General features: G+C 38.4%; 1 protein-coding gene across 3 annotated transcripts in view; it reads left to right on the plus strand.

Moving 5' to 3' along the window:
• The window catches only part of LOC108731252 (uncharacterized), a 304231-nt gene that overhangs the window by 144507 nt on the left and 133030 nt on the right, over positions 1–26694 (plus strand). For all 3 annotated transcript variants that reach the window (XM_018461481.1, XM_018461483.1, XM_018461482.1), the window contains exons 4-5: positions 19503–19727; positions 20591–21587. In XM_018461481.1, the coding sequence (XP_018316983.1) occupies positions 19503–19727; positions 20591–21587 (1222 nt within the window). The remainder of the gene's footprint in view (positions 1–19502; positions 19728–20590; positions 21588–26694) is intronic.

A 26694-nucleotide genomic window follows, 5' to 3' on the forward strand; every position in this document is an offset into this window, starting at 1 on the left:
ACGCTTGAAAATAATTAATCTTGCTCGAAATTACAGTATCAGACAGTGGGGCTCATTAATCAATCTGACTTACGACGCTTTTTCTCCCGTATTCATTTTCGCGTGTATACGCGTGTCTCGGATAGCAAATACACTCTTGCATTTGAAATTAACCTTTTCATTCATCTATTTTGAGCTACGCCGTGGTAGTTACATAAACAATTGTTATTTTTTCCTTATGGGTTCGACGTAAAAATATTAAATACCTTGTGAATGGCTAATATATACATATTATATGTAAATTACGGTAGGAAAAAGATAAGCCTGTTGCGCGTGAAATGTAAATTAAAAATATATTTCGCAATCGCTGTGTTTGAAAGGATTAAACGAATCGTCCCACAATCAAGAAAATGCGGACCTGAGATGAACCTGGACGAATCTCCAAACCCCCGCGCGCGTGCGAGATCGTTGCCGGCCCCTACATCCTCGCGGCACCACCCACGTGGCCGAGGCCTTCGAGCCACCGATCCTTTTCATCCTAAACGAGCGATTCAAAGCTCGACGTAAAGGTAAATCCCCCGGCATAGTCATGGCGAAGTCGTATATATTTCGTCCGCGCCACATGCTCGCGCGGTCCGCGGCGACTTGCCCCCTCTTGCGCATCGTGTGTGGTCCTTTTATATAATTTGTTCGCCATCCTCCCTCTCCTGCGCGAAGGTTCATATCCGTGAACGATGACATTATGTAAATTCCATGGTTTCGTCTTTCTGACGAGATCCATTTTCGGATCGGAAAGATCAACCCGCGAAAATATGCTGCGGTCAGCTTTGTAAAACGGCTTCCTAAACTATATATTAATATATTAATATTATTATACAATTATTTTGTACGATATTATTAACGTCTTCTTAAGCCGTGATCGGATTAGAGATTAAGATTGAGATTGAATTGAAATTCAACCAACCAAAACAAAATTCACTAAACTTGAGATTCGTTTCCTTTTTTCTGATTGGTTAAATTCCTGTTTAATCTCTCAATCTCAATCTCTTGTCTGATCACGGTTTTAGATAATTCAAAATAAACTTCAATACAGCCTCCATACGATCAATAATATTGTGCAACATCAAATATTACGATTGTATAAGAACCGTTTAATATTCGATCGAAGTCGATTTATCTCACTCGATGAAGAAATTCTGAAAATTTTATGAAACTTTTATTCGACATTTTTTTACTTGCATCAATAATAAATTTAAAAATAGAGAGTTCACGTCTAAGGCACGCGCAAAGTAAAAGTAAAATTTATTCGGCTTCGAAGTATTGCCAACTATTAATTTTTCCTTGTATTTTACGAGCACTGTGCTCGCGTACGGGCTCGTATTTTACGTCATGCATTTCTTAAAACGGCTTTTCTATCCGTTGAAAATTGCGGCACGATCGAGCGAGTGACGCTCTTTTGTAGAGACTGGGCGTCATAAATGCCTTGGGGGCGGTTAGCATAAAGCGGGATAACGAGGCGAATAATGGATCTACTTTCGAAGGTGCTCTCGATGCAACTCTGCACTCGTGCATTCTGCGACGCTCTCGCGTTTACCAGCCAATAAATACAGTACATGCCGTCATTGATGTGCTTTCGCGCTATCTTCGGCCGGTTCTATCGCGAATAATGGATTATTATGCTTAGCGTGCCATGTCCGAGATATCGCTTAAACGATGTTGGGAATACCCAGAAAAATCCACGGTAAGGGGGAGCGATGTCCTCGGAATGCAGAGGATTTGCAAGAAATTCGTTATCTTCCCACGTTATCTGCACGCGTCTTTTCATTGTACTTTCTATCTCGCCGTGATTGTTGTCTCTTGCTCTTGAGGAGTCGCGCGAAGTGAGAAAACGCATGATTCTCCTCGTATTATTAACTCGGTAATACCATCTTACTATCTTACGGGAGAATAATAATTACTAACGAACGGTCGAAGGTTAATGGACTATGCTTATTTCGCTTTATTTTGCTGTCGATGCATGACAATGACTTTCTCCATGTCCTATATTATGCGATGCTGCAACGAACGCGATGATTCCTCTTTCTATTTTGGATGCCTTCCATTTAGGTCCGATTGCACTAACGTTACTTTGACTTTAAGCGAGGCTTAAAACTCTCTCTCTCTCTCTCTCTTTTTAAAGTCGAGAAAGAGAGAGACAGAGAGGGAGAGAGTTTTAAGTCTCGCTTAAAGTTAAAGTAATATTGATGCAATCGAGCCTTAATGATACGAGTCGACACAAATGTCGTTTTCTTTCCTTGCATTCCATAAGTAACTAAGACTGAACGATATTTGTGTCGACTTGTGTCATTAAATGAAAGGCATCCTTTGAATTCACAATGATTTTTTCAACGATATTTCTGTTATACTGCATACATATTCACTGTTTGCAGCTGTTTTGCAATCACCATGCGATTATTCGTAAACATGAGCTTGTTAAGAGATCATTATGGAATACACACACAGATCAGTGATTCCGAAAATAAGGCGCATGATATGGTTCGTGCTCTCGGACGAGCTCGGTGCAATTGAGGCAAAATTGATCGTTACTTCCTGGAGTTATTTCCTACAGTATTACGTTATCGTACCATTAATTATATTGATTATCTTCGAGAGGTTTCGAGAGAGATCGAAAAAGCCGAATTGACTTCACGTTGAATTAAATATAGACTCTCGTCAGTTAATTATAGAAGCTTAATTCGATTTTTATCTGTTTGTAATTCAAGAATAATTACTATCGTGAAGATCTCTGAACCGACAAAGGAATTAATAGGCAAAAGAAAATCCAGAAGATCCTGATCCGTGCTACGTACGAAGCGTCCATTTGTTATCGGTGTTCTTATCATATCTTACAGGCCGATTATTAAGGAGAACGAGCTGCGCGTGCGAGTGTCTCGCTTAACGATCACTTCTATTCCTCTGCGTTGTACCGTTTAATTTTCCAAGAGGGGAGGAAGAGCAAATGAGTTCCCACGCGATTGTTCGTAGCCCGCCAGGACCGATTGTGGTCTCTCACGTTCTCCAGAAGCGAAAGATCAAACGTCAACTTCTGTCTTTTGATGTGTCCGTGCCGCGAGATCGAACACCACATTTGGAGCAGAGCAGAATAATTGATGATAATCGCATCAATTTAATCTCGGATCGATAGCGCGACGTGTCGTAACATTATTATTAACGTCACATGTTCGTATATATGCCTGCAAATTATATGTTGCACGTGCGGGATTGAAATCGATACCATCAAAAGTTATGCCGTCGTCAGGCATTTATATATTTCTTTCTCTCTCCTTCTTCCCGAAAAAAAGAAAGTTCCCGGATGCATGTTCTAGCAGAATTTTGCGTGAAAGTTTATGGATCATATATTTTGTCACATCTTTCATTATATCAAATTGTGCCTCGATAACTGCGGGTATGAAACTTTATTAAAAAGTACGAAGAAATTTACACTCTGGATTGCTGATACTCGCCGAAGCAAATTTATTCAATTAAGTAAATTACGATACACACGTACATGTGTTGATACTACGGCAGAATAATTTTTCTGATTATTAAAGTTATCGTAGAATACATATTGCTGGTGTTTGCTTTTACAATTGCGCGTATATTACAATAATTCCAAAATTACTTCAGCAATTTGATATCAATCTGATCTTACAAGTAGATGAATTTAGGTGAAAGTAAAATTAATGATAAAGTTTCCGTGTGGCTAAATATTTTTGCTATTACACGCTATAAATTCCTGATTCTGAGTTTTCCGAGTCTAGTTAAATTCTCGATAAATTTGCGCGGATTGCAATGCCCTTGGGGGGTCAATTGCGTGTCGTCAACCTTCACAGGCGATTCCTTCCGCGGCGGTTTCCGCACGAAAATCGCTCGGCGAGCGAGCACTTTCATTGTCGTTAGAAAACTGCCTCTGATTGGCGACCACGGCGATCAACGACTCGATCGCACGGTCGATAATTCGTGCGAGAGTACACGCGCGCTGCGCACAGGGAAGACAGCGATTTCTTCCAGAGCCTTTCAAACCTGTAATTTAGCGCGTGCTGCCAAGTTCTCTACCACCGGATGGGCCATCGGCGGTAGGACCTTCGCTATCAACTCACTTGATTAAATTTCCGGCCGCCGCTTTCGTTTTTACAGGTATTTCTCCACGCTGTCAATCCCGCCGCTGCTTTCTCGCCTCCGTTTCGTGGCTTCTCGACACTTGGAATCGTCGGAGTTGCAAGAGAACACAGAATCTCGGAGGCTCTTAAGACTAACCGCGGTAGCTAATAATGTCTTTATAGACCTGTTCTGTTCTAAGATGAATAATTAAATGTAGGAGAAAATTACTTTCTCTGTTAAAATAGTCGTTGCATCTTCTCGAAAGTTCTTACGTTGCCATTAATGTCTCTCTCTGTTAAAATTCCCTCTCCCCAATTAAAAAAATTTTTCTTGGATTATTGAAGAGGAACGTTTAAGGAGATGGAAATGTCCGACGTTCTTTTTTGTACTTTTGTATCACTTTTAGTAAACAATGATACACCTGCAATTCTTTGACCTTTTTCTTACTATTATGATTGTTAAAATCTTTTCCTGCACTTTACTTTTCTGATAAATGTTTTTATGGATGTACATTCATCTAATGAATCATTTCTTATAGCTGTTTATTATAGCCATAATAACATAACCTGTTTGTGATAAAAATGTGATTACTGAAAATCAATTTATTTCTCGATAATCTCAACTAATTTGATTTTACGGGAAGATGAAGGTACATAGCTCCAACATCAGATGGACTGTTCATTTTTCATGCCGGCGCTTTGAATAGCTTTCGCTGCTGAGCTCGAAGGATGACGGCTCTTTTGAAATATTACGATGACGCGCTGTATGGCATTGATGCACTGCTCCGTACACACGAACAATGCGATAATGCTACATTTTCGTCTTTCCTAACAACAACGCACAATAAAGTCTGATATTACCAGACGATGGTTCTTTTAGCAAAGATTCTTGCATCATTATCGACAAACTGTCAAGACAGATAACATATGATCGTTTTATTTCTGAAGTGCTTTGAAAGATTCAAACACTTTAGTCAATATTACTATTTCTTAACCGTTTCGAATCGGGAAATTTCTTCATGGATTATTATATTAACATCTTATTACCGATTGCTTTGTTATTCTTATTGAAGGGGGCTTTATTCTCGTAGGTCTAACGTCGCGTTACACATGTAATCTTGGTATGAGCGACATCATACAAACGCGCAATCGCATCTTTTTAAATGGAAATTTATGACTCACATATATTTACGCAAGGAGATCTATGGTCCCTGATAGATATGTATGTTCTTTTTTTATTTACGAGTCCGGTATTCTTCTATACGTTCTGACGTACTACTGCTCTCACTGAAGCATAAATTTTCATCTAATTTACATGCAAAACTCTTAAAATTATTATTTAGATGTATCAAAAAAGTTAAAAATTTAAAAAAAAAAAATTTATAATATCTTTTGTTACATTTGGATATAATAATTACATAGGAAGATATTTACTCTTCAATTTTACTGAAGTTTACAAATCGCATAATGGCGCGGAGAGAGAAATAAATGTAATGCCAGGAAATATATACACCTGTAAGATCGTCATGTAATTATTTCTTAATGAATGATCTACTCCGCGTATCTACTCGCGTTTGCGTGCAGCATACACGAATGTTTTAAAATTCGCTCCGAATCTCGTGTAATTACATCGTAGATTATGCAATTGGCATACAGTAGATTCGACACACACACACACACACACACACACACACACACACACACGTGCGCGTGCGCGTGCGCGTGCCCATCGCACCGATTTCTTTTACTGCATCAAACGGATGCCGAGAGACGGAGTCATCTCGATTATGCAAAAACAATTATCCTCACGAACGTATAAGGAATGCAATTATTAAGCCGGTTAACCAGACGCGTTATGAAAGTCGCGTAAAAACAACGCAGACTTCTACTGACTGTGTTCCCATCTCTTTTTTTCTTCGTACTTGATATTGAAATTCGATTCAGTGCGGCGCGATTCTTTGAGTTATTTTTAACAACAAATTTTAATTGAAGCGTGTAATGATTAACACTTTATAGACTCTTAATATATTTATAAAAGATATTATTATTGATATGTTTATAAAAGATATTATTATTGATATGTTTATAAAAGATATAAATAATTAAAATAATTTTAATTCATTAAGAGTCGATAGGATATTAACTTTTTACATTTGCTTGTATAATTTTCTTTTATTATCTCCAATTTTTGCGAAATTACCTTTTAATGAGCTTTTATTTCTATCTTCTAATTACAATCAATTTTAATATATCCGCATAAATATTATGATAATAAATGAAGCTAAATGCAATAAATTTGAAATTATTTTTATGCAATGAAATTATTTATATCTTTTATAAATATATCAATAATAATATCTTTTATAAATATATTAAGAGCCTATAAAGTGTTAATCATTACGTTTATATTTTATAATTTAATTTATAATTCAATTAATTTTTTTACGAATCACCGTCGTCACAATGGAGGTTCTTATCATATTTAAATGGACTTTTCCGAATAGCTCGTAAATTACTATTTATATTTTCTGATGTGCACAAAATAAGTGCTGTGATCTGAGCAAGACGTTACAGGATGTCTTTGGTCCTATGTAAATTTATCGTCTTGCCTGCAGACGTAAAACTTTAAGCGGCGACTTAATAATACATCTGTGCATGACACTCGCCGCTCGATGAGCGTACAAAAAAAAGGATATTTACCGGGGCATTGGTTTGACGATCAACAGCATTGCTATGTGCAAGTACCATGATTATCGCTCGTAAACCGACGCACCGATTGTCGCTCACCGATTTCCTCGTAAATCAACCGATAATGACAAAGAAATACAAATCAAAATGCCGTTTTCTGCAAATTCGATCGTAAATTGTCTATGTATGCGTATATATGATCGATATTCACTGGTGTTATTAAGTGGCGGATGGCACACATAATGAAAGAGGAAGGAAGAAAGCGGACATTTTATTAGCGATATTAGAAATTGCATTCTATTAAAAGTAAAGAAGGCGATATAATCTCTACGTATTAACGTAACGATATTTGTTTATAAACTATATCGATATCGATAAAGGAGGGGGAGAGAGAGAGAGAGAGAGAGAGAGAGAGAGAGAAATTTGATACCAAGGAAATGTGATTTTGTACGATAAGAAGTAGCTTCCCATGACGGTATCTGCAGCTGTGGCAAGTCCCTCGATATAACTAGATTTAATGCCTATAATTCTTTCACGTTTGGCAATTTATCGATATTCTCGCATGATTAGTAATACCGTCAATATTCCATACATAGTAACAATAATATATCGATGCTATTGCGAGAGGAGGTCTATTATCGGCATATCTAAAAATAACATCAAGCGGAAGCCATCGACGTTTAATGCGATAGAATCTCGATTACCTTATCTTGAAGTATCGTTTGAGTTCTCGATGGTATCGCTGAAATGACTTCGAACGAAACTCAATGTTGTTTGGACCCTCTCGACAATTGTTCGAAAGAGAAAGAGAGAAAGCATAATGATTCGATCGCAATACCGACGTAACGAAACGAGCCGTGTTAGCTGTTTGCGTAGGTGCGCTTGCGTAAGCGAAATGATATTATACTTAGCGGAACTCTCACCGAGAGACGTCGAGCTTCTCTCCGTATAAACGTTAAGTACACACCGTCCATAGCTCGCATGGTCGGCCGAACCGATGAATAATGAAGCCCCTTTCATATCGCGCGCTGACGAGAGCACGAGAGATCGCCACCCCCGAAGGACGCGGTTTTTGCCCGAAGGTTCCACCAGTAGGATGACACGTGTAATGACAAATTGCACGCGATGCACCAACAGAGAAACGCTTCGCGAACGCGTATAATGCTCACCGATTCTTCATCAGCGTAACAAACTCACGACGAGTGATTTTCTTTTGCTATCGCAGGTGTAGCGACACTTCAAGAGGAATAGAGATTGAAATTAATAGGACATGCACATTGGCAACATTTTCCATATTTATGTAATACGTAGCAATTGAAACGTACATTTTGATCGCGATTGCGACATTTCATTGAATTTACGTTCTGTTATAAATATGTAAATAAGATGTCTGTATTTAAGGCATGCCAAAGCAAAACGTTGTAATCATTAAAGTATCATTTTTTAAATTTTTCAGGAGAAAGAAAAAACTTATTTTCTTGAAAACTGTTACTTCAAAAATTTGTCAAAAATTACTAAACGTGTGAGCAATCAGCCTTTGCAAAAATTTTTAATTAAGTAATTATAATTTTATACATAAAAAATGATGTTAAAGTTAAAATTTTAAGACGTTGTAAGTCCAAGTATAGAAATGTCACTTGCACAATGGACTAACAATATTTTGAAGTGCACTACTCATTTTTCTCTGCTTGTAGCAACACTTTCCATGCCAAATATTAGCATAGTGATATAGAACACTGTATTTACAATTACCCTTCATATAACGTATTTTCATCATTTTGGTTCTTACAACATTTTGCTGTGGCACGTCCTATTTAATAGCAATGACGTATATAAATACAAAAAGATTTTGTTAAGAAAATATAATTTAATTTATTGCGTACAAACAAGATTTACATGAAAATTATAATACATGGAAATGAGAATGTTTGATTATTAAACAAATTGAATAAGGTTAACGGGAATTATATTGCAGCGAGAGACGTGCAATGCAGAGTAACAAATAATTATATACTGTAATAAGCGAACAAACGAGCAGAAATACCGCGCATGTTAACGCGCCATTAACGTTTACCATTAACATCAGGTGCCAAGAAGCGTGCCGCGTCGAACGAACAATCGGACCCGGAACCCGCAGCACCGACAGCCTGAGAGCACCACGAGCTTGCATAATAATCCTAGCAGACTGCTCTCCTCCGACGCAGTCACGCATCGACGACTAGGCGAGGTAGCTAGGCGCTCATACGCATGCACGCACGCATGCATTCACACGTGTGGTGGATTGATGCAAGTGTTCGTAATGACTGTATGGGAGGCACGGTGAGATGCATGCGTGCACCTGGAAGAGGTAGCCTGCGGCTAACTGGCGCGGCGGCCGGGAAAGAGAGTAGTGCTCCGGACGATCACTCCGCAACATCATCCGTCGGGAACGGCGTTCGCGTACCAGAGATGTATATTACTAGAGAAATACGTACTAGAGATGGATCAAACCCTTTGCAAGTGGTTTCGTAACGTACAGCAATAGATTCGAAAGGATTAGATTATTAGAATAGATTTCTCGAGGAAACTGTTTGCTATTTGCTATCGAGACTTAATGAAGCATGTTTGAGTGGACAATCTGATAGATGCACAGATGAACGATGACTGGTTCAGAAATATTATTAGTTATTTCAAGTTGGTTGCTAACGAAAGTATTATCTCTGCATAAACTCATATATGTATTCAAAGCATACATCTGATTTATTATACCTATCACAAAATGATAATAATTCTAGCATCAATTTCAAATATGTACACTGAAAAAAAATTTACTAAAACTTAATAAATATTTCTTTGAATACAACTAAGTAAACATTTACTCACGGTACATAAATATTTGCTCAATAAAGAAATTAACGCAAATTAATTTTTGCATCAAATACATGTATGTTTATATTTAGTAAATAAATTATTCAAACAAATATTTATTAAAATTTAATATTTTTTTAGTGTACAAACTGTTCAAATATTTATTAAACTGTTATTTATCCTAAATTAAATTTCATTTCAGTTATATGCGAATTCTTTATACGAATTAAGATTTGCGAAAACAAGTTGATTCGATCTTATCTCTCTCTAGTTGGGAAGTGGCTTTTTCAGAAGAGCTCTCATACTCAAACTCTCGAGGATGTGCGTGCATCGCGCGGAAAAAAGTAATGCATATCGTGCATATTTGTCTGGCGGCCTCGGCAAGAGAGAAAAAAAGAACACCGGAAAGACGCTCTTTTAGACTGATACATTGTCGATGACGCTCGAGCACAGCGAGGCGCAAGTACCGGATAATTGAGATTCTCGTACGCGGAATTATGCACGAAGGCGCACGCGGGCACGCGATAAATGTTCGTTTGCGTCGTGATCCGCGAAAGATAATGGCACTGCCTTTCCGACGCACGCATCGGGATTACCTCGAATCGTACCTCGAGGTTACTATTATAGGTGCCCGTTTGTGAGGGGGATCACGCTGCTAAGATACGCTTGAACGATGCAAGTGTGGACACTGTCGCAAACTGCAATGAACAGCGAACACTCATTCAAAAATTTGGATCTGATAAAATGTACAGGAGTAAGATATTAGGAATTTTTTAAATAAAATCCCGGATCGAATTCATGTATAAGCTTTATATAAGTACATTATTAGAGATTTTGCGTTATTTTAAAAATATAGGTAGATGCTTAATTACAATTTTTTTTATTTCCTGGAGAACACTGAATATGAAAGAAAAGATGATTTTGCTGAAATAGGAAAATAAAAATTCAGCTAGATACAGATTTGAAAATAATTTTGTTGAACTGTCTAAATAATTATGTAGGACACTCAAGCTTGAATGTCAAAATTTTTTGCGACATTGCTCATTATACTTGAGTTTTCTACGTAATTATTTTGATAATCTAACCAAATTATTTTTAAATTTATATCTAGTTAAATTTTTAGATATTTCAGCAAAATCGTTCTTTTCGTGTAATCTCTGGAATAACTAAATCTGCTGCTGCTGCAAAATGTAAAAAGCTATTATGTAATTTAAGTTTGTTTGAAATAAAGTTCTCTACGCGCGCTATCGCATGCACATGCAACACTGCTGTTAGCAGCTCATCGCCGATATATTCACGCTCGTTGGTTTATACGTGCGTGAATTTGTTTAATAAGTAATCACGGAGCCCGAGGCGACGTCGTATGAACGGTGACCGCACGCTGGGCCGCTCCACGCAAAGTATGAACTTCGGTCGTTCGCGTTGATCGCCAGCTCGCGTGAGCTCGCCCGTTCCTAGGATACCTGGCGTTATCCAAGTACCTGTTCCATGTCGCTTCCTGCTCGTCGCGATTGTCTCCAATTGACATGTCCCCGGATATATCGTGAATCTTCGTTATTAATTTCGCCGCCGCGTCCCTGTAATCGTGACTCACGCGACATTATCATAATTACTATGCGCGGTACAGGGATGCGCGTGTGCACCTGAAAGATACGACAACCTGACGCACCTCCGGCGATTCTGGGGAGGTCTCTCGACGCTAACTCATTGAACCGGCAAATGAATAGAGACGCTACTCCACGCCAGGGAGAAGAGCCGTTCATTTCCTATTCTCGCGATGAATTATAGCGGAGGAATTATCCGTGTCTTGTACACCGCGTGCTGTAGTATACGATGTTCGTGCGCGTGCAAATCCGAGAAGCGTATACCGCGAGCACGAGAATCTCTTGTTCAATTCGTAACTTCGCCGTAGTCTCTTCGCGCACACGTCGCGAGAGAACACTCGGTAGAGGTGAACGCCACGATGACGTGAACTTGGGGCCGTCCGGAGGATGCGGGGGCAATCAGAGACAGGATGCGTCTTCCTCTAGACCGACACTGTCTTGTGCTACGCCAACAAAGCATGTCGATAAGGAAATGATTGACGGTTACCTAATTAGATGATGTACTTTATTAACGTTCGCTATATTTAGCGTTATAAGCCTATTGGTGAGATGCATATGCGATTTCTCTAGGAATAGTCAAAGCAGGTGAGATCTCTCTACACTATAATTTTACTTTTTTATTTTATATTTAATTCTTTCATTGTTTTGAGTTAAGGGAAATACTTTCCACGTAAAAAATGTGTTGAAAATAATTACAAACGAAATATTAAAGATATTTTGACGAATTTATGTTACATATTATTTATGTTATGTATTATACTTTACAATATAGGATTCTCAACCAATGAAAAGATATTTAACAAATGCTATATGTTATTATACTAAATAATTTTGTTTTGTCTTTTCGCAATGTTTTTCAAATGTCATCCGATATTTTACATTTGTTAATTAGACGATAGTTGGCTCATTGATTTTTTTATGATAGCAACGAGACGAATAGAATCAAGGAGGTGGATCTACGTTGTAGGTCTTACATTGGGGCAGGTCTCCCCTAGTTCTGACCTTCTTGGCCTCGCCCCGAGATCGGATAACAATTGCGATAATTATACCGTGAGACCGATAATTACCTGCCGGCACGATGCGACGTTCACGGATAGCCGCGTAATAACAAATGGCCGCCGTCACATTTTCATGAAATGTCACATCAGATAATGGCAGGTTGCGATAGAAGCCGGAAAGAATTTGTGGCATGTATCCCGACAGGCGATACGCCCGATTTGTACGATGCGACGTCACAATGCAGCTGCAATGCGCAGAGATAAACGCGAAGTACCGCCTCTCGATCTTTGCTCGCGCCCTAATTCGATAGAGTTGCTTGTCATCTAGAAATGTAGACGCAATTTTATCGTGATTATTCTGCATGTATATTTTATGTTGCGCGCAAATCATTAATTTACAACTTTATTTAATTCTTCTATTATTTCTTGTTTTTATTGATTATAGATATTGAATATCTTATTTTATTTTTATCCAAATACGTTCAATAATTTTTTTATCATTCTTTTTTGGATTTGACGGTGCATTTGTCATGCAGAAAATAATTATCAGTTGTTGGTCCAATCGTTGTTATCTAACCGATACCGTAATATTGACCTCGGTGTATCCAGGTGGGTGATGTTCATATAACAGTTACGGGAGTTTGTCCTCGCGGATGGCAAAGGCGATGACTCGTGGCGCGCAGGTGATTGCGACGTGATATACGTGAAAGGACGATCTTTGAGGAAAGTGACCGTCAAATAGCTAGGTTCAAGGAACCTTTTCGCTGGTGCATGGGACGCTTCTTCAACCGGTCCGCCAGTTCCATGATTCTTCCCCGAATGACGTTTTCAAAAGCCATCGGGTTTACGAGCGTATCCAGCTTTCTATTGTCGCCGGTCATAGGCCAATCGCAGCCAGAGGACGCGGAGGACCTTTGGCTCCTACGCAGTAACGTGCGCATTGATCCCGTAATTCCCTTGCGGAAGTCCCACCGCAAAAGAAAGATATCCAAATAGATAATCAGATAGCCGACTTAAGAAATTTTATTTTATAATAATCCTGGATAATATTCCACGACAAATATAAAGATAAATTATGTATATGAGAGAGAATATGCTAAGTAAAGCGGCCTCTCGACGTTCAGTATTATTGTGCAATTATTTTATATTATATTATTAATATTCCCTTTAAAACAAACAATATCATTAGCATCTGCTCACTATAGCTTCCAAACGATCAAAATATTATGGAATAATACTAATCGTCTAGGAGCCGATAATAATTAAATGATAATTTTTAAGGTATTTGAAATTTTTATTATAGAATTATATTGTGCAATAAGTACTTTATATTAAAGATAATATATGTATATACGCTTATAATAGAACAAGGACAAGTTGATGGATATATGTAATGAGAAACAGTCATATTATGTTAAGAATCTCAGTAATAATATCTACTTTGTATATTAGAATTTATACAGACAATAGAATTTACATAGATAATGAAAAAATTACGGAGAGAAGAGAGATCTCCTCCGTGAGATACAACGAAAGAGATTGAGAATCTGCATTGGGGACCTCTTTAACACTGTCTATTGCCGAGCGAGAGATCGACCTCTGGCGAAGTCGAGCTCACCAGACAAGATGTCTTGACAGACGAGACGCGAATGAGATGGAGAGACTTCTTCTTTCTGTCGGGACTCGTTTTCGCATTTTCCTCATGATCTTGCATTGTTAACTGGTAGCTGAGAAACACCGCACGCGCTTGACAGAGATTTACCGTCAGGAAAGTGAGAAATAGGGACAGCGGTTCTCTTCTCTTGTCGTAGATTGACGTGGTGTAGTATCTTACAATCCTACTTTAGCTAACGTTTGTTTTACAACAATGTGGTTTATATAGTCTGTGATATTTTATTGCACTTTTTACTCGGAAATTGACGTGGAAATTTTCATAAAAATAATTCATAATATTGGAATATCAATGACATTAATAATGCAATATTTTATGATATCTAATATGATTAAAAGAGTTTCAAATCATAAATATTTTTATAAAAATATATTGTGTAAATGTGTAGTAAGTAAAAAGAAAGTATATTTTGAAAGTGCAAACCTTATACGATAATGTATGTTAATTTGTTAATAATAAAAATAATTAATTTATAAAATTTCACGGCAATTGCAAATACTTTGCATAGCAGACATTGCGATGCCGAGACAAAAGTGCAAATAACAGTGACGTCTGTCGCAGAATAGGATTTCTATGTCGTGAATATTCAGAAAGGTTCATTGCGAAACTGCATCTAAAGCCGCAGCTTTAAACACATTTATGTTTGAGGGCGTATTATGAATGCATTCAAATCGGTTTCTGCTACACGTTTTACAAACAAATTTCGTGCTCGTGCAATAATAATGTGAACGTCGTTGCGTCTGTTTAGCTATTTTTTATATACTGTCAAATACCTTGAGTAGAGATGAACACGTGCTCATTGCACGAAGTTTTCTTTTTCAATCTTCAACTGATGATTGAAGAAATAGTACCTCAATTTATACCCTTGGATTTATTTTTTAATGCTTTATTTCGTCATAGATCGTATAATTCGTTTTTTATTATACTTTTATGCAATTTATTCGTTCAACGCGAGCGTCCTGTGTTTTTATTATTTTTAGCTAATAACATAATATAATTTATATAGTTTACTTATCTATCATTTTCGGATAAATATTTATATTTATGTTACGTACTGCAATACAATAAATTTCTTTTCATCTGTTTGTCTGCCTATGCGTTTAATTGTAGATGCTGCTTTAGCCAAGCGTTGATCGGTGCCGTTGCCACGTCGACGCCGCGCCGGTCGGCAATTCGCGCTGAAAGGATGCCGGTATAAAGTCTAATCTGCATTTTAAACGAGCCGTACCACGAAGAGGGAATCGGCTTGTGCACGCCTGTGTTCACGGCGCGTTTACTGGTCAGACCCGTCGCGTTCTATGCACCGCCCGCATGCATACATCCCGTTGCCGCATCCGTGGCACGTCTCGCAAGTTGCTAGATCGCATCTCTGCGGTATTCACCTCGGTTTCTTTTCCGTGGTACCGAAAGTTCTACATTGAAGCATGGTAACATAATTCCACGACAACGCTGTATTAATATGAGGAGAACTAGCACGTTAAATCGATCAGTCTTGTTGATCGCTATTGACTTGACATTTATATAGACCACGTAAAGTTTTTATTGGTAAAGACGCATTGAATCGATAGCTTGTCTTGAAAAATTCATAAAGCATTGTATTAAGCATTGTCAGGAATAGCAATATAGGAGATGAATAAATATAGTAAGTAGATTAAATATAGGTATCAGTTGAAATAATATAGGACATTTTTAATACAATAACTGGACTCATCTTTTGATTTTTTAGCAAATAATAGATCTAATAAAATCTGTTCGAATTTCTCGCTTATATTCGACGGTTTATTCTTTCCTCTTTAGATTTTATTATTTTTCACATGAAATGTCCGTATAATTTTCTTCATTCAATTAGCCACGCGATCAACACTTTGAGAAATTTACCGAATAAAAATAAACTCGCGCGAATTTACGCAAATCGCAATTAGCACCGTTGGTAACCCGATACATACCGTCGTAAATCCGCGCTCGCTCTCTCTTTCCTCTCAACCTCTGTGCTCGACCGTTATATTTTTTCGCGCCGGAGACGATCGCGGTTAAGACTTCCCCATTCGGATCGAGAGACGCGCTCGGGAGCGCAGAGTGAAAGACGTCCGACTCGGAGAAGTAACGATGTCATGCCGATTAATTTGATCGCAACATACACAGCGTGTTTACCACGGGCGGTCGGCGGGGCGCGTGCGCATTTTTTTTTTTGACGGAGTCCGAGGAACAAGTCCGCGAATCGTTTCTCTCCTTCGCGCTCTCCTTCTCCCTATCTCTATCTTTCTCTTTTTCCCTTCTTTGCTTCCTCACTTCCTCGCGGCAGCCAGATCGCAATCAGTCTTGCCGGACTTTCATCAGATCGGGCCGCTGTAAAATGTGTTTCGATGTATCCGCTCCGATACTTCCGCGCGTGCTACTCCGACTCGCGTGCGTGTATCTTCTCTCGTGTGAGTCACGTAGATGCAAGCTCGTCAATGCATCGACCGCCGTGTGGTGCAGCAGCCGATTAATGAGCTCTCGTCGCGTGCACGCGTCTGTCACTTTGACAGCATCCGGCACGGCAGTCAGCGCGTCTCCTATGAGTCTCCCTTCCCTTTTATCTTTCTCGTTTAATCGTCTATTACGGATTTTTTTTCTTAGATCGAGTGGATATCGCTTTAGGGAGAACGTTTATTTATGCGCTGCTCTCGCCGCACGACCGCATTAGCCAGTTAGGATGATGCCGATCGTAAAACGGCTAATGATTGATTTGAAAACTTACCAAGTCGCTTTTATCAAATCGAAAATAAGGCAGATCGTTTCTAAGTCGTGTATATGTGATTTATAGCGAATTCGGGCATTTGCACACGCAAGATTAGTACACACTAAAAGCTGCTATACATGAAATTAGCTAAATTAAATGTAAACATATAGAAATATTTTTAATAATCAATTGCTTAACGATATTGTCACGTATTGTTCAGCAGAATAGAAATGTATTCTTTCATTATCAAAATTGATTAGATTATATCACTGCATTTAGGTATTTTATTTGGCAGCCTTTAATGTGCACTAATTCAGTATAGTTCAAATCATCGATTTCACTATAACAAGTTAAGTGTAAAAGTATTTAAAAAATTTTGTGTGATTAATTAAAATATTAAAATAAAATATTAAAAATTAAAATATTTTTTCCATTTTTTGAAAAAAATTTCCAAAATTTATTTCGCTTTACTTTCGTACAAAGATAATAAATGATCTTTATTTCTTCAAATTATTCATGTCTTTTTTTATAAGACTAGAAAGTTTATGATTCATATCTCTCCTTTGCTTCTACAACTTACTGGCATTAAGAAAGTAAGCGATTCTAATTTGTTGAAATGCTTCTTAACGCATCTTTCAAACTAGTCTCGGTTCGTACCAACGCGATCATACTAGTCGCGCGTAACAGAGCGCGCGATCGCGGCGCGAAAAATCGTCGATAACGTTAAAATTATTACGCGGCGATGCGGCGCCAGGGCGACTGATAAATTCTCCTCGCCATGCGTCTGAGAAACGAGCGAGTATCGAGAGCGATGAAATTTAACGCACCAGCGTTCGCACTTAGCGGCCTAATGCGAATTCCGCGGCGATAAGGTCTGATTTACGCCGGCGCTCGCTAGACCGTTGTCCCGTCGGGACCTTCCGTTTTGCCGCTGATCATTGAAAACATTCACACGGAGTTTCCGCGTGCGGCGTAGGCAAGCCGTAGCGCACGTAAATCGAGGCAGGGAGGCAGTACATACATCGGTAAATCACGCAGTGAAAGCCGCTTAGTTTCGGCGCCAGATACATTCTCTCATACGGCGTTTATACCGCTAATGAGACACTTGGTTGACAGGCAAGAGGGCCTCTGGTTTCCTTATCGCGCATCATAAACGTCCGTCTCGGCGTCATGGTCAAACAACATGGTCTCTGCATTCTCTCTCGTAGTCACCTTCACACTGATTAGTGCGAAGGCGACTACGAGAGAGACTTAGACCGTTGACAATGTGGCATTGGACGCTCGATGAAATTTTACGATACTGCGCTTTCGCCTTGCTGCATGGGATTTCCACCTTAATTTTTAAAAAATTTGTTGGAGATATGAACAGTAAGTGAAAATTGATGAGAAAGCGAACGCGTGAAACTTGAAATTTTTTATTCGTAGATGTATATTTCAAGGGCTCGAATTAACACAATATATTGGTTACCGTTGCCGAACATTCTTTGCAAAAACGTGTTTTTAAAAATAAATATAGTGAGCGAAGTCGCAGCTTTGTTTTTTGTAATGATTCCATTTGTATCATAAACAATGCAGATATTATCTGTAGTATATAAATAAATCAAACACAAAAGAAAGATTAAACTTAGAAAAGCGAAGCGAATATCTAATAAAAATGTCACTTTTACATTGTGCGGCCAACGTTAGTATTTCTTTTTGTCGTAAGTTAATTAATTTTGCGTCAACGAATTGATGAATCGTCGTCGAATGGTCTCCCGATCGACCGACTCTATTTGATAAAGTTCCATTTCCCCACGGAATGCAGTCGTGCGTGTGTATCAGTTTCGATAATGAAAATCGTGGACGACCGAATGGGTGCGTTTCATTTGCTTGTAATTACGGACCCGAAGCACGTTGTGTGCATTCAGTTGCCGCCCTTTATTTGCGCTATCCTACCGTCTAATTGCTTACACGACGAGTCACGTAGTCGCCGGTCGACATATGTATGTAGGCGTTATTGCAAAGTGCTCTTGCGAGAGTCTCGCACCTTCGGCGATCTCTTCTCCTTCAAAGATGGGGAGATATGAATCGTAAAAGACTCGATATTAAATTAAATGCGACGGTGTGCTTAGAAATGAACATCGCGATAGTGTCGACAATTAGCGTGTCCTATTTGATAGCATTATTTTTCAGTTTTTTACATTATTTAAAGTACGGTATAATAATTAGCATTATATATCAATAAAGTTATTTATTTTTCAATTCTTTACATTATTAAAATCTGAAAAAATTCACTAATTTTTTATTTCTGAGCATAATTGTTATATAATTAATTCTTTTTATTTGGAATTATGCTAATTATTACATGACTTAACCATCATTAATGCAATTAACGTCAAACTTTCTAGTGTTGATGTAATATTCTGGCATGCACAAAAAATACTTCAAGATGCAATCTTCAACATTAACACATTCCACGCAGAATACTTTGCCACTTTCTTTGCTTTGTGTGCGAAATGTTTTGACTCGGATTAAATTCCTGCTCATCAACGTATGCTTTTCAGCAGAGAAAGAACATTTACTGACTGACTGACTGCACATCGTTTTAATTCTAGTTATATCCTGCAATCAACGCAATTAACATACCGCTTTCCTACGTCTTAATTCCTCCCACGCTTTCATGTACATATCCTTATTTTTTTTATTTTTATTATTTGAAAATGTCAGTTTCTCTTCAGCAGAATATTTGGAAAACGACGTGTGCGGCAGAGTTTAGCTTTATCGGAACATGATGAAAATTACGATGTTTAACGCGAAAGCATCCACGTGATGATCAGACGCGAGATATGACATGATCCATTTGTCTGATTGCAGGGAAACGAGGCAGTGGTGCCTGAGGGCTGGCCTCTGACGTTAGGCGGCAGCGGCCTGATCCTGCAGCTGGGTGAGCTCGAGGCGTCCGCACTGCGTCTCGGGGAATGTTACCTTTGCGTACGCAGCGCGGCTGCTGCAACTGCAACTGCAACTGCAACTGCAACTACCTCGTCGGTCAGCGGCGCTACGACCGCCGGTGAAGCCGTCGAGCAAAATACCGTTGAGGTGAGTCATGTCCCTTTTAATTTTTTCCCCTCTTTCTCTGTATCCCCTTCTCTCTCTCTCTCTCTCTCTCTCTTCTCTTCTCTTCCTCTCTCCTCTTTTCGTTGTCACAAGGAAGCCGCGCCAGTGATGTCCTCCGTGTACCACCGTGAGAGAATGACACCTCCGACCGTCGAAAAGACTCGGCCGGAATTCTCAGCGTTCTTCCCGCGTGATCGTACGACGAGGTCCTCGACATAAATATTAACAGTCATCGGATGCAGGCGCGTAATGGCACGCGCATTATTAGATGCGCGTTTAAGCTCCTCTCCGGGCAATAAAGGACGTGTATCTGAGAATGCCGACGCGGCATTGTCACGCTTATAACGCTTATAACGTTTTCCCGTATTCTTAGAAATGTGCCAAGCTAGCTGATTTATCATGACAATGAGTTACGCAGACCGGCTAAATTCAATATGCTTTTATAAATACTTGATAAGAAATATTACAATAATATGATAAATTTTCCTGTAATAAATTTAATGTTGAAATCGTGAATTTTTTTTTCATAATTTTATAATATTCTTAACACTAATATTTTCATAATAAAAAAGTTTAGATTAAAATATTGTTTAAATAAAATTCAGTTGAAATTAAGTAAAGAATTGGATTCTTTTATTTACTAACAATTTTTTTGAAGTTTAATTGGCAAAAGGTATTATTACTATTTTATATTTTTCTTACGAAAAAATTGACTTTAAATTATAAATGTCGTTAATATTAAAATCGGAAATTTCTTGACGTAATAAATATTCTTAACATGAACGTAAATCAAATGGACAATAAAAATAAGAGCGAGTTACGATCAAAATTATTGCTGTTCGCAGATAGCAGTAGTCTGGCGAACTACGTCGATGAGGGCCCCGGGGATCTTGGGTTGGGACCGTGAAGACGAGTTTATGGATTGGCGGGACCTGACAAACAAGGGTCAGCCGAGCTCGTCGAATACGGCGAGTGCAAATCTCAGCGGAGCGCAACCCTCGAGCGTGATGAAAACCACCGGTCGTCCACGGCGAAGATCGCGCGAAGACGCGCGTCCGAGGACACGCGAGATCAACAGAACCAACAGCGCTGAACATCGTCGGGAGGAAGCCAGGTCGATCGACAGGCTGGAACACCAGTTCTGTCGTGAGAATCACGCGATCAGCGAGTCCGGTCATACTGCCACAGTAATGAAGTCCAGGTCCGCGTCCAGTGTCAACACTTGGAAGGACGACCTCGACGGTGAAGACGAACTAGATCGAAGCTCGAGTCGCAGAGCGTGTTCCAAGAATTCCTCTAGTCCCATCGGCGGCGACGAGAGTCGCGCCAAAGTGAAGCGATGCACCAAGGTGGTCTCCCCCACAACAATGGAAAAATGGAAGGAGAGCAGTAGGTGCGAAATGCGCAGCAGGTTGATCGCACCCGAAGATCTGAAGAGTCCTCTGCAATTCGAGGAAAGCGTTTTGCGGCGAAACCACGTCACCGATGATTCACCGAAAGATCTCGAGGACAGATTGCGGAACGCGGGTGGTCCAGACGATATTAGCGACGAGGATCTGCCGGCATACATAGGCAGTCTGCTTGTCACCGTCGAGAGAAAAATTGAAAGGGTCTCGCTCGACGATATGACGTTCCCCTGTCCGGCGTGCAGGAATATAGACACGGACGATCCGCTGTTGGGATGCAGATGCGCTGGCGACGACTGCGGTTGCGGCGAGGATAACTGCGACTGTTTTTCCTCTGCGTCCGTTTCGCGAAAGGAACAATCTGCAAAGAGTTTCGAAGTGGCGGGAATCAAGCATATCGACAGTGACGACGAAGAAGAAGTACGAATGGGATTCGGTAAGTAATTCACACACACACATATATATTTTTATTTTTATATACAACAATAAGAATTCTTTTTTATTTGCATAGAGCAAAAGTCTGTTTTCAATTATTTTAGAGAGCGATTGTTGTGTCTATCCTTTAATAATGATTTTAAAGTATTTTTTTGCTGATAATCTTTGATCAAGTTAAATTATTTGTAGTGCTTAAAAAATATTGCTAGATTTATTAGCGATTAGTTGATGAAAAATAACCTTGTTTACACGCGTTTAGAAATCGCGACATTGAATTTCGCTTCCGGAATGACCGTTTATCGGAGGTATGCGATCTAGGAAAACTCGCGAATTACTTCTGCCAAATCGGCACGCCAGCTGCTCTCACTCGACGAACGCTTTTATGTAGGCATGCGTGATTTACCGGCGACTAAACTCGCGCGACGCACCGTACTTTAAATTCTGGCTGAAGTGTAGCGTAGGCGGCATATCTTGTAAAGTGGCTACTTCTTGTCATGTCGGCTGGTTAAAAATCCGAACGCTACTCGTGCATCGAATCGATGCTTGTACTTCGTTCACGCTCGCGTGAAAGAGTTTCATTGGGGAGATTCCAGTGAGTGTGAATAGAACCGCTGTACTTGCGTGACGTTATTCCGGTGTGCACGTGCTCGCGCGAATGCGTGTCTTACATCCCGAAGCTGCGACAAAGTTTACGACGGAAATATTTTCTGCTAAACAAAGTACTGAAAATCCATGACGTGTATTTAGCAGAGGTTTCCGCGTTAACTCGCAACTTATTTCGTAATAATCCTTTCATAACTTAACGCACGGACATAATTAAGTTTCAAGGAAAAATATTGATTCCATATATGTAAAAAGCTTAATTTAAAAGAACTTAAGTTATTGTTTGAAAAGTTATTATACATTAGTAATTTAATAGATAGTCAGGAAACTATATTTATTTCTAAACGTACATTGAGAAAAATGTCTGATTAAAAATAGACGAACTAGAAGATTTTGATTATCTATCAAAATTCTGGTTATTTCAATTAAGAATTCTAGTAGATTTAATCAGAAAATTTTAATTCGTCCATTTTCAATTAGAATTCTAATTAATCTAACCAAACGTTTCTCTCAGTATTGATTTATACTTTTACACAATCAATTGTCTTTATTATTGTTTGAATTTTTATTATATTTATTCAAATTACATTTGCCATGAAATTACATTTAATTTTATTCTTTTGATTCTTAATGATTATTTTCAATTTTCAAATGTTTATTATTTCTAAAACTACGTTGAATAATTAAGAACGAAATACAGTTTCTCGCTTGTTTAGTTGAAATCTGAATATTTTCGTCACATGGTTCTTGGGGCTGCAAGTTTTGTGTCACGTGTCACAATCCCGGTTTAATCCGTCTCCCTGAGGGCATCGTTAACGAGCGATGACTCTCACGCCGACGACGCAAGCGTAATTGTAACGGACGAGTATGCAAATTGTCGGCGCATTCGCTTGTCACTCGATCTTTCGTCATGGAACTGGCCAAACGAATCACTTGCGGATACGGGTCCGACTGGGTCGGACAGTACTTTAAAGTCTCGCGGCTGTTCTCGACCGCCGATCTCCTTTCGCGTCCTCCCACGCTCGTCTCGGACCGCCTCTTTGGTAACCGCCGCCGACAAGTTTGCAAAGTCAAGACCCTTTATCCGAAACGACGCCACGTCCGCAGCTTCGTAAAAATGAGCTTACGGCATTCGCCGTTTCGTTGCGCGACTTTTTACGTACCACATAGTTTGTGCCATTCCACAGGCAAACTTTCCTTTTTAAGCTCTTTTGCTCTCGGCTATTCCTTTTTTTATTTGTCGTACGAAAACATGTTTTAGAGTTGCAGAACTATCGCCTCAATTCATAGACATGTTTGGAGAACTACTTATGATTTAAATGTAATTTAGTACAATGTGGATCTGTTTAACAAGTGTAAATATTATGAATAAAAATTCAATATAATAATTGAAAATATGGAAAGTTACATATAACGTGAAAATTAATCTTCATTTTAATGGTCAGTAAAAACATAAAAAATTCCGATTCTTCTTTGAACAGATATTGCTTTGAAAATAACAGATTTAATAAAGATTTATTAAATTGATTTAGTAAATATTTTTACAGCATTATAAATGTTGTAACTTAAAAGATAAAAAGAAAGTCAATTGAAAAATGGTTCTATAAAAAATCGCTCTATAACAAAAATAATTTCTCTTGTAAATTGTCATAAGGCCGACTAAAAAATAGTATTCAGTCAAATACTTGGAATGATCAACGATTTCTTCCGGAGAAGAAAGGGAGAATATCATGTTACGATACCGCATTAAGTCCGATCGTGCACTCGCTGCTGTATATAGTTCACGTAAAACATGCGGGCGTTGTATGTAATTATCGTAACAATAATCTTAATTCATGTCTCTCTAAGTCCAAGATTGGTAACACAAAACATCATGAATCGTTGCGAATTACTATAACTAAGTTGCACTCGTCCATTGCAGTAACCCCGGTATACGCGCTCAAACATGTTTCTTGATTTTCCTTGCAACCGGCAGTGTTTGCATTTGCGATGCGAGAGGCGAGCGACCTGCCTCGACAGTGAATGAACGGAGTAATGAACTTGTCAATGAGCATTCGTGTTAATGAGATACGACAGTGAACCGGCAACTTTCTGAAACGTTAACGGCAAACCGAAAAATTGAATAAAAAAAAGTCGCAAAGTGTCAAAATGCATTTACGCATGTTTATTCGCAAATACTTGGAACACAAATTTTTCGTGAATCTAATTGTTTAAATTTTGTTTGAAATTGGATTTTGTAAAAGAAAATATTATGTTAACTCTTAAAAAAATCTGCTGTCCCCCTATTCATGTTTTAATACAAAACAAGCTATTATAGTTCGAATAATTACAATGAATTATAATAAATACTATAAATTCTGCGACAAAAAATAACATTTTTCTAGCCAATACATAGCTAAATGTAAAAAATATTAATAATGAACAATATAGCAACAAATAATTTGTTATTAGTTATTTAGTTAGTAGTTATTATAGTAATATATTATAAATTATTTTTATTTTGTATTCAGTATCATCAATTTGAATACTTATTCTTTCGATTTAACTATAAGTTTCTCGGCACTCGATTGTCGAGTTTGATAATAAAGAAGAAAGAGAAAGTAATATTTTATCAGATATAAAGATTTCTCGCAGTATGTAAATAAAAATAATCGATGAATCGTCTATTCATTCATATATAATAATCCTATCTCTATTTCCCTATCTCTATTTTGGTGTATTTGGCAATCAAGTGCGAAGAACCGGTCGTCACTCTTTCCCGTAACGTTCGTTCTGCTGTCATCGTTCCGTAACCTGCGTAGCCGGCGTGGCTGTGCTTGGGGCGCACCACGCCATGCGATCGGACGTGCCTTTGCGCCGGTTGTCGTGTTTCATTAGCACGTGGATATCTCATTGACGGCGCGGCTTGGCGGTCTCGTCGGTACGATCCATTCATTTTTTTTTTACTCGCGGGTTTGTGTCGGCACGCCGTGGAACATAATCCGCCCATCGTGCGACATAAACGCCACTGCCCACGCACGAGGGTGCTGCGAGTAGAGGAGGATATTGTCGAGAGTGACTTACGGCTTGGAATGCATTCGATTTCGTTTCCTTTGGTGCGCGAAGGCCGGCAGACTGGGTAGACTCGTGAGAAGAGAGAGAGAAAAGTAGGGAATATTTGCTATCCCTTAGATTTTTCTGAAAAAAATTGATCTTGTCATGTGAAACTAAAATGCAATTATATGATAAAAAAGAAATGAACTATAAAGGTGGAATTAATTCTATATACCATGAAACATTAAACATTATTTGAACTATTAGATATGTACTTTACTGATTGAATTTGCAATCTCAATGAATAGATATACTACAAAAAGAATTGTTCGTGATCAACGTACATATTTTGCAATAGCCGTTTCGATCGTTATTTGTAGCACACTAACTAATTATATGTTAAAAATGATAATGATAGATCTACAGAGCTTCTATATCGAGCTTTTATGTAATAATTTCTTTTTATTGAATTTCATTTGTATGACAATAATTTGTTAAAGTTCCTATTTCTATAATTAACACTATGTGAGGTTACTAAAAAATGCATATTTTCACATTCTTATAAGTGCGACATGACTTTGGATCGATATGTTTCCACTCCACAGTTCGACACGTACCAATTTTCTAGAAGTTGTTTTCATTAGCGGATATCTCACCGCTCAATTAAGTATCCACAACTGGCGTCACGTTTTCTTGTTCTAGACAGAAAAATTCACTCGCGGAAATTCTTTGAACGCGTCGTACCGCGAGATCCTGACTCCCGCAAGAACCGATCTCGTATCGTCGCGTATCGTGGCGGTTAATTCTCGGACGGTCGACAAGACACAGGCAGGAAGAATGCGGTGGAATATGTACTAGTTTTGCCGTGCAACCGGCTCGAGAAAATCATCAACTTGGACTTTAACAGCGGCAATAACCGCAACGTATACTTCGTACTGATAGAAAGAATGAAAAGGAAGAGCCGCGAAGACTTTAGAATGTTTTAATCCCCTTTTTCTTCCACGTTTTCGAATTTAATGTATTAACAACGCGTATCCCGTCATACATATATTTAAATAACATTCCTGAGAAAATATGCAGATATCAAACATTTGCTAAACCTCGGTTGTCAACAAGTACATCTCGGTAACGAATCTAGTAAAATTTACTAGCGTTCTCACATGTAATTAATTATTGTTTTTCTCTTAAATTCTTCCTCAAATTCAGGATATACAAGAATGTGATAAAATTTATTTTTATATTTTAAAAATTTGGCGTGATTAATTCAGTATAGGAATTAGTACAAAAATGCAAAATATTAATAATAAATTGTAAATAATATTTTTCAATTTATATATGTTTAACAAAAGTGTTACAGTCTTTATCATCTAGGTTTGGGTACTCACGATTTGAACTTCGAGTATTTCGTTGGAAAAGTTAAAATGAGTCTTCGTTAGAACATGCATTTATTCTAACGGTAATTATAGCTGCTG

The sequence above is a fragment of the Mycetomoellerius zeteki genome, unplaced genomic scaffold (assembly GCF_001594055.1).
Source record: "Mycetomoellerius zeteki isolate Tzet28-1 unplaced genomic scaffold, Tzet1.0 scaffold122, whole genome shotgun sequence".
Taxonomy (NCBI): domain Eukaryota; kingdom Metazoa; phylum Arthropoda; class Insecta; order Hymenoptera; family Formicidae; genus Mycetomoellerius; species Mycetomoellerius zeteki.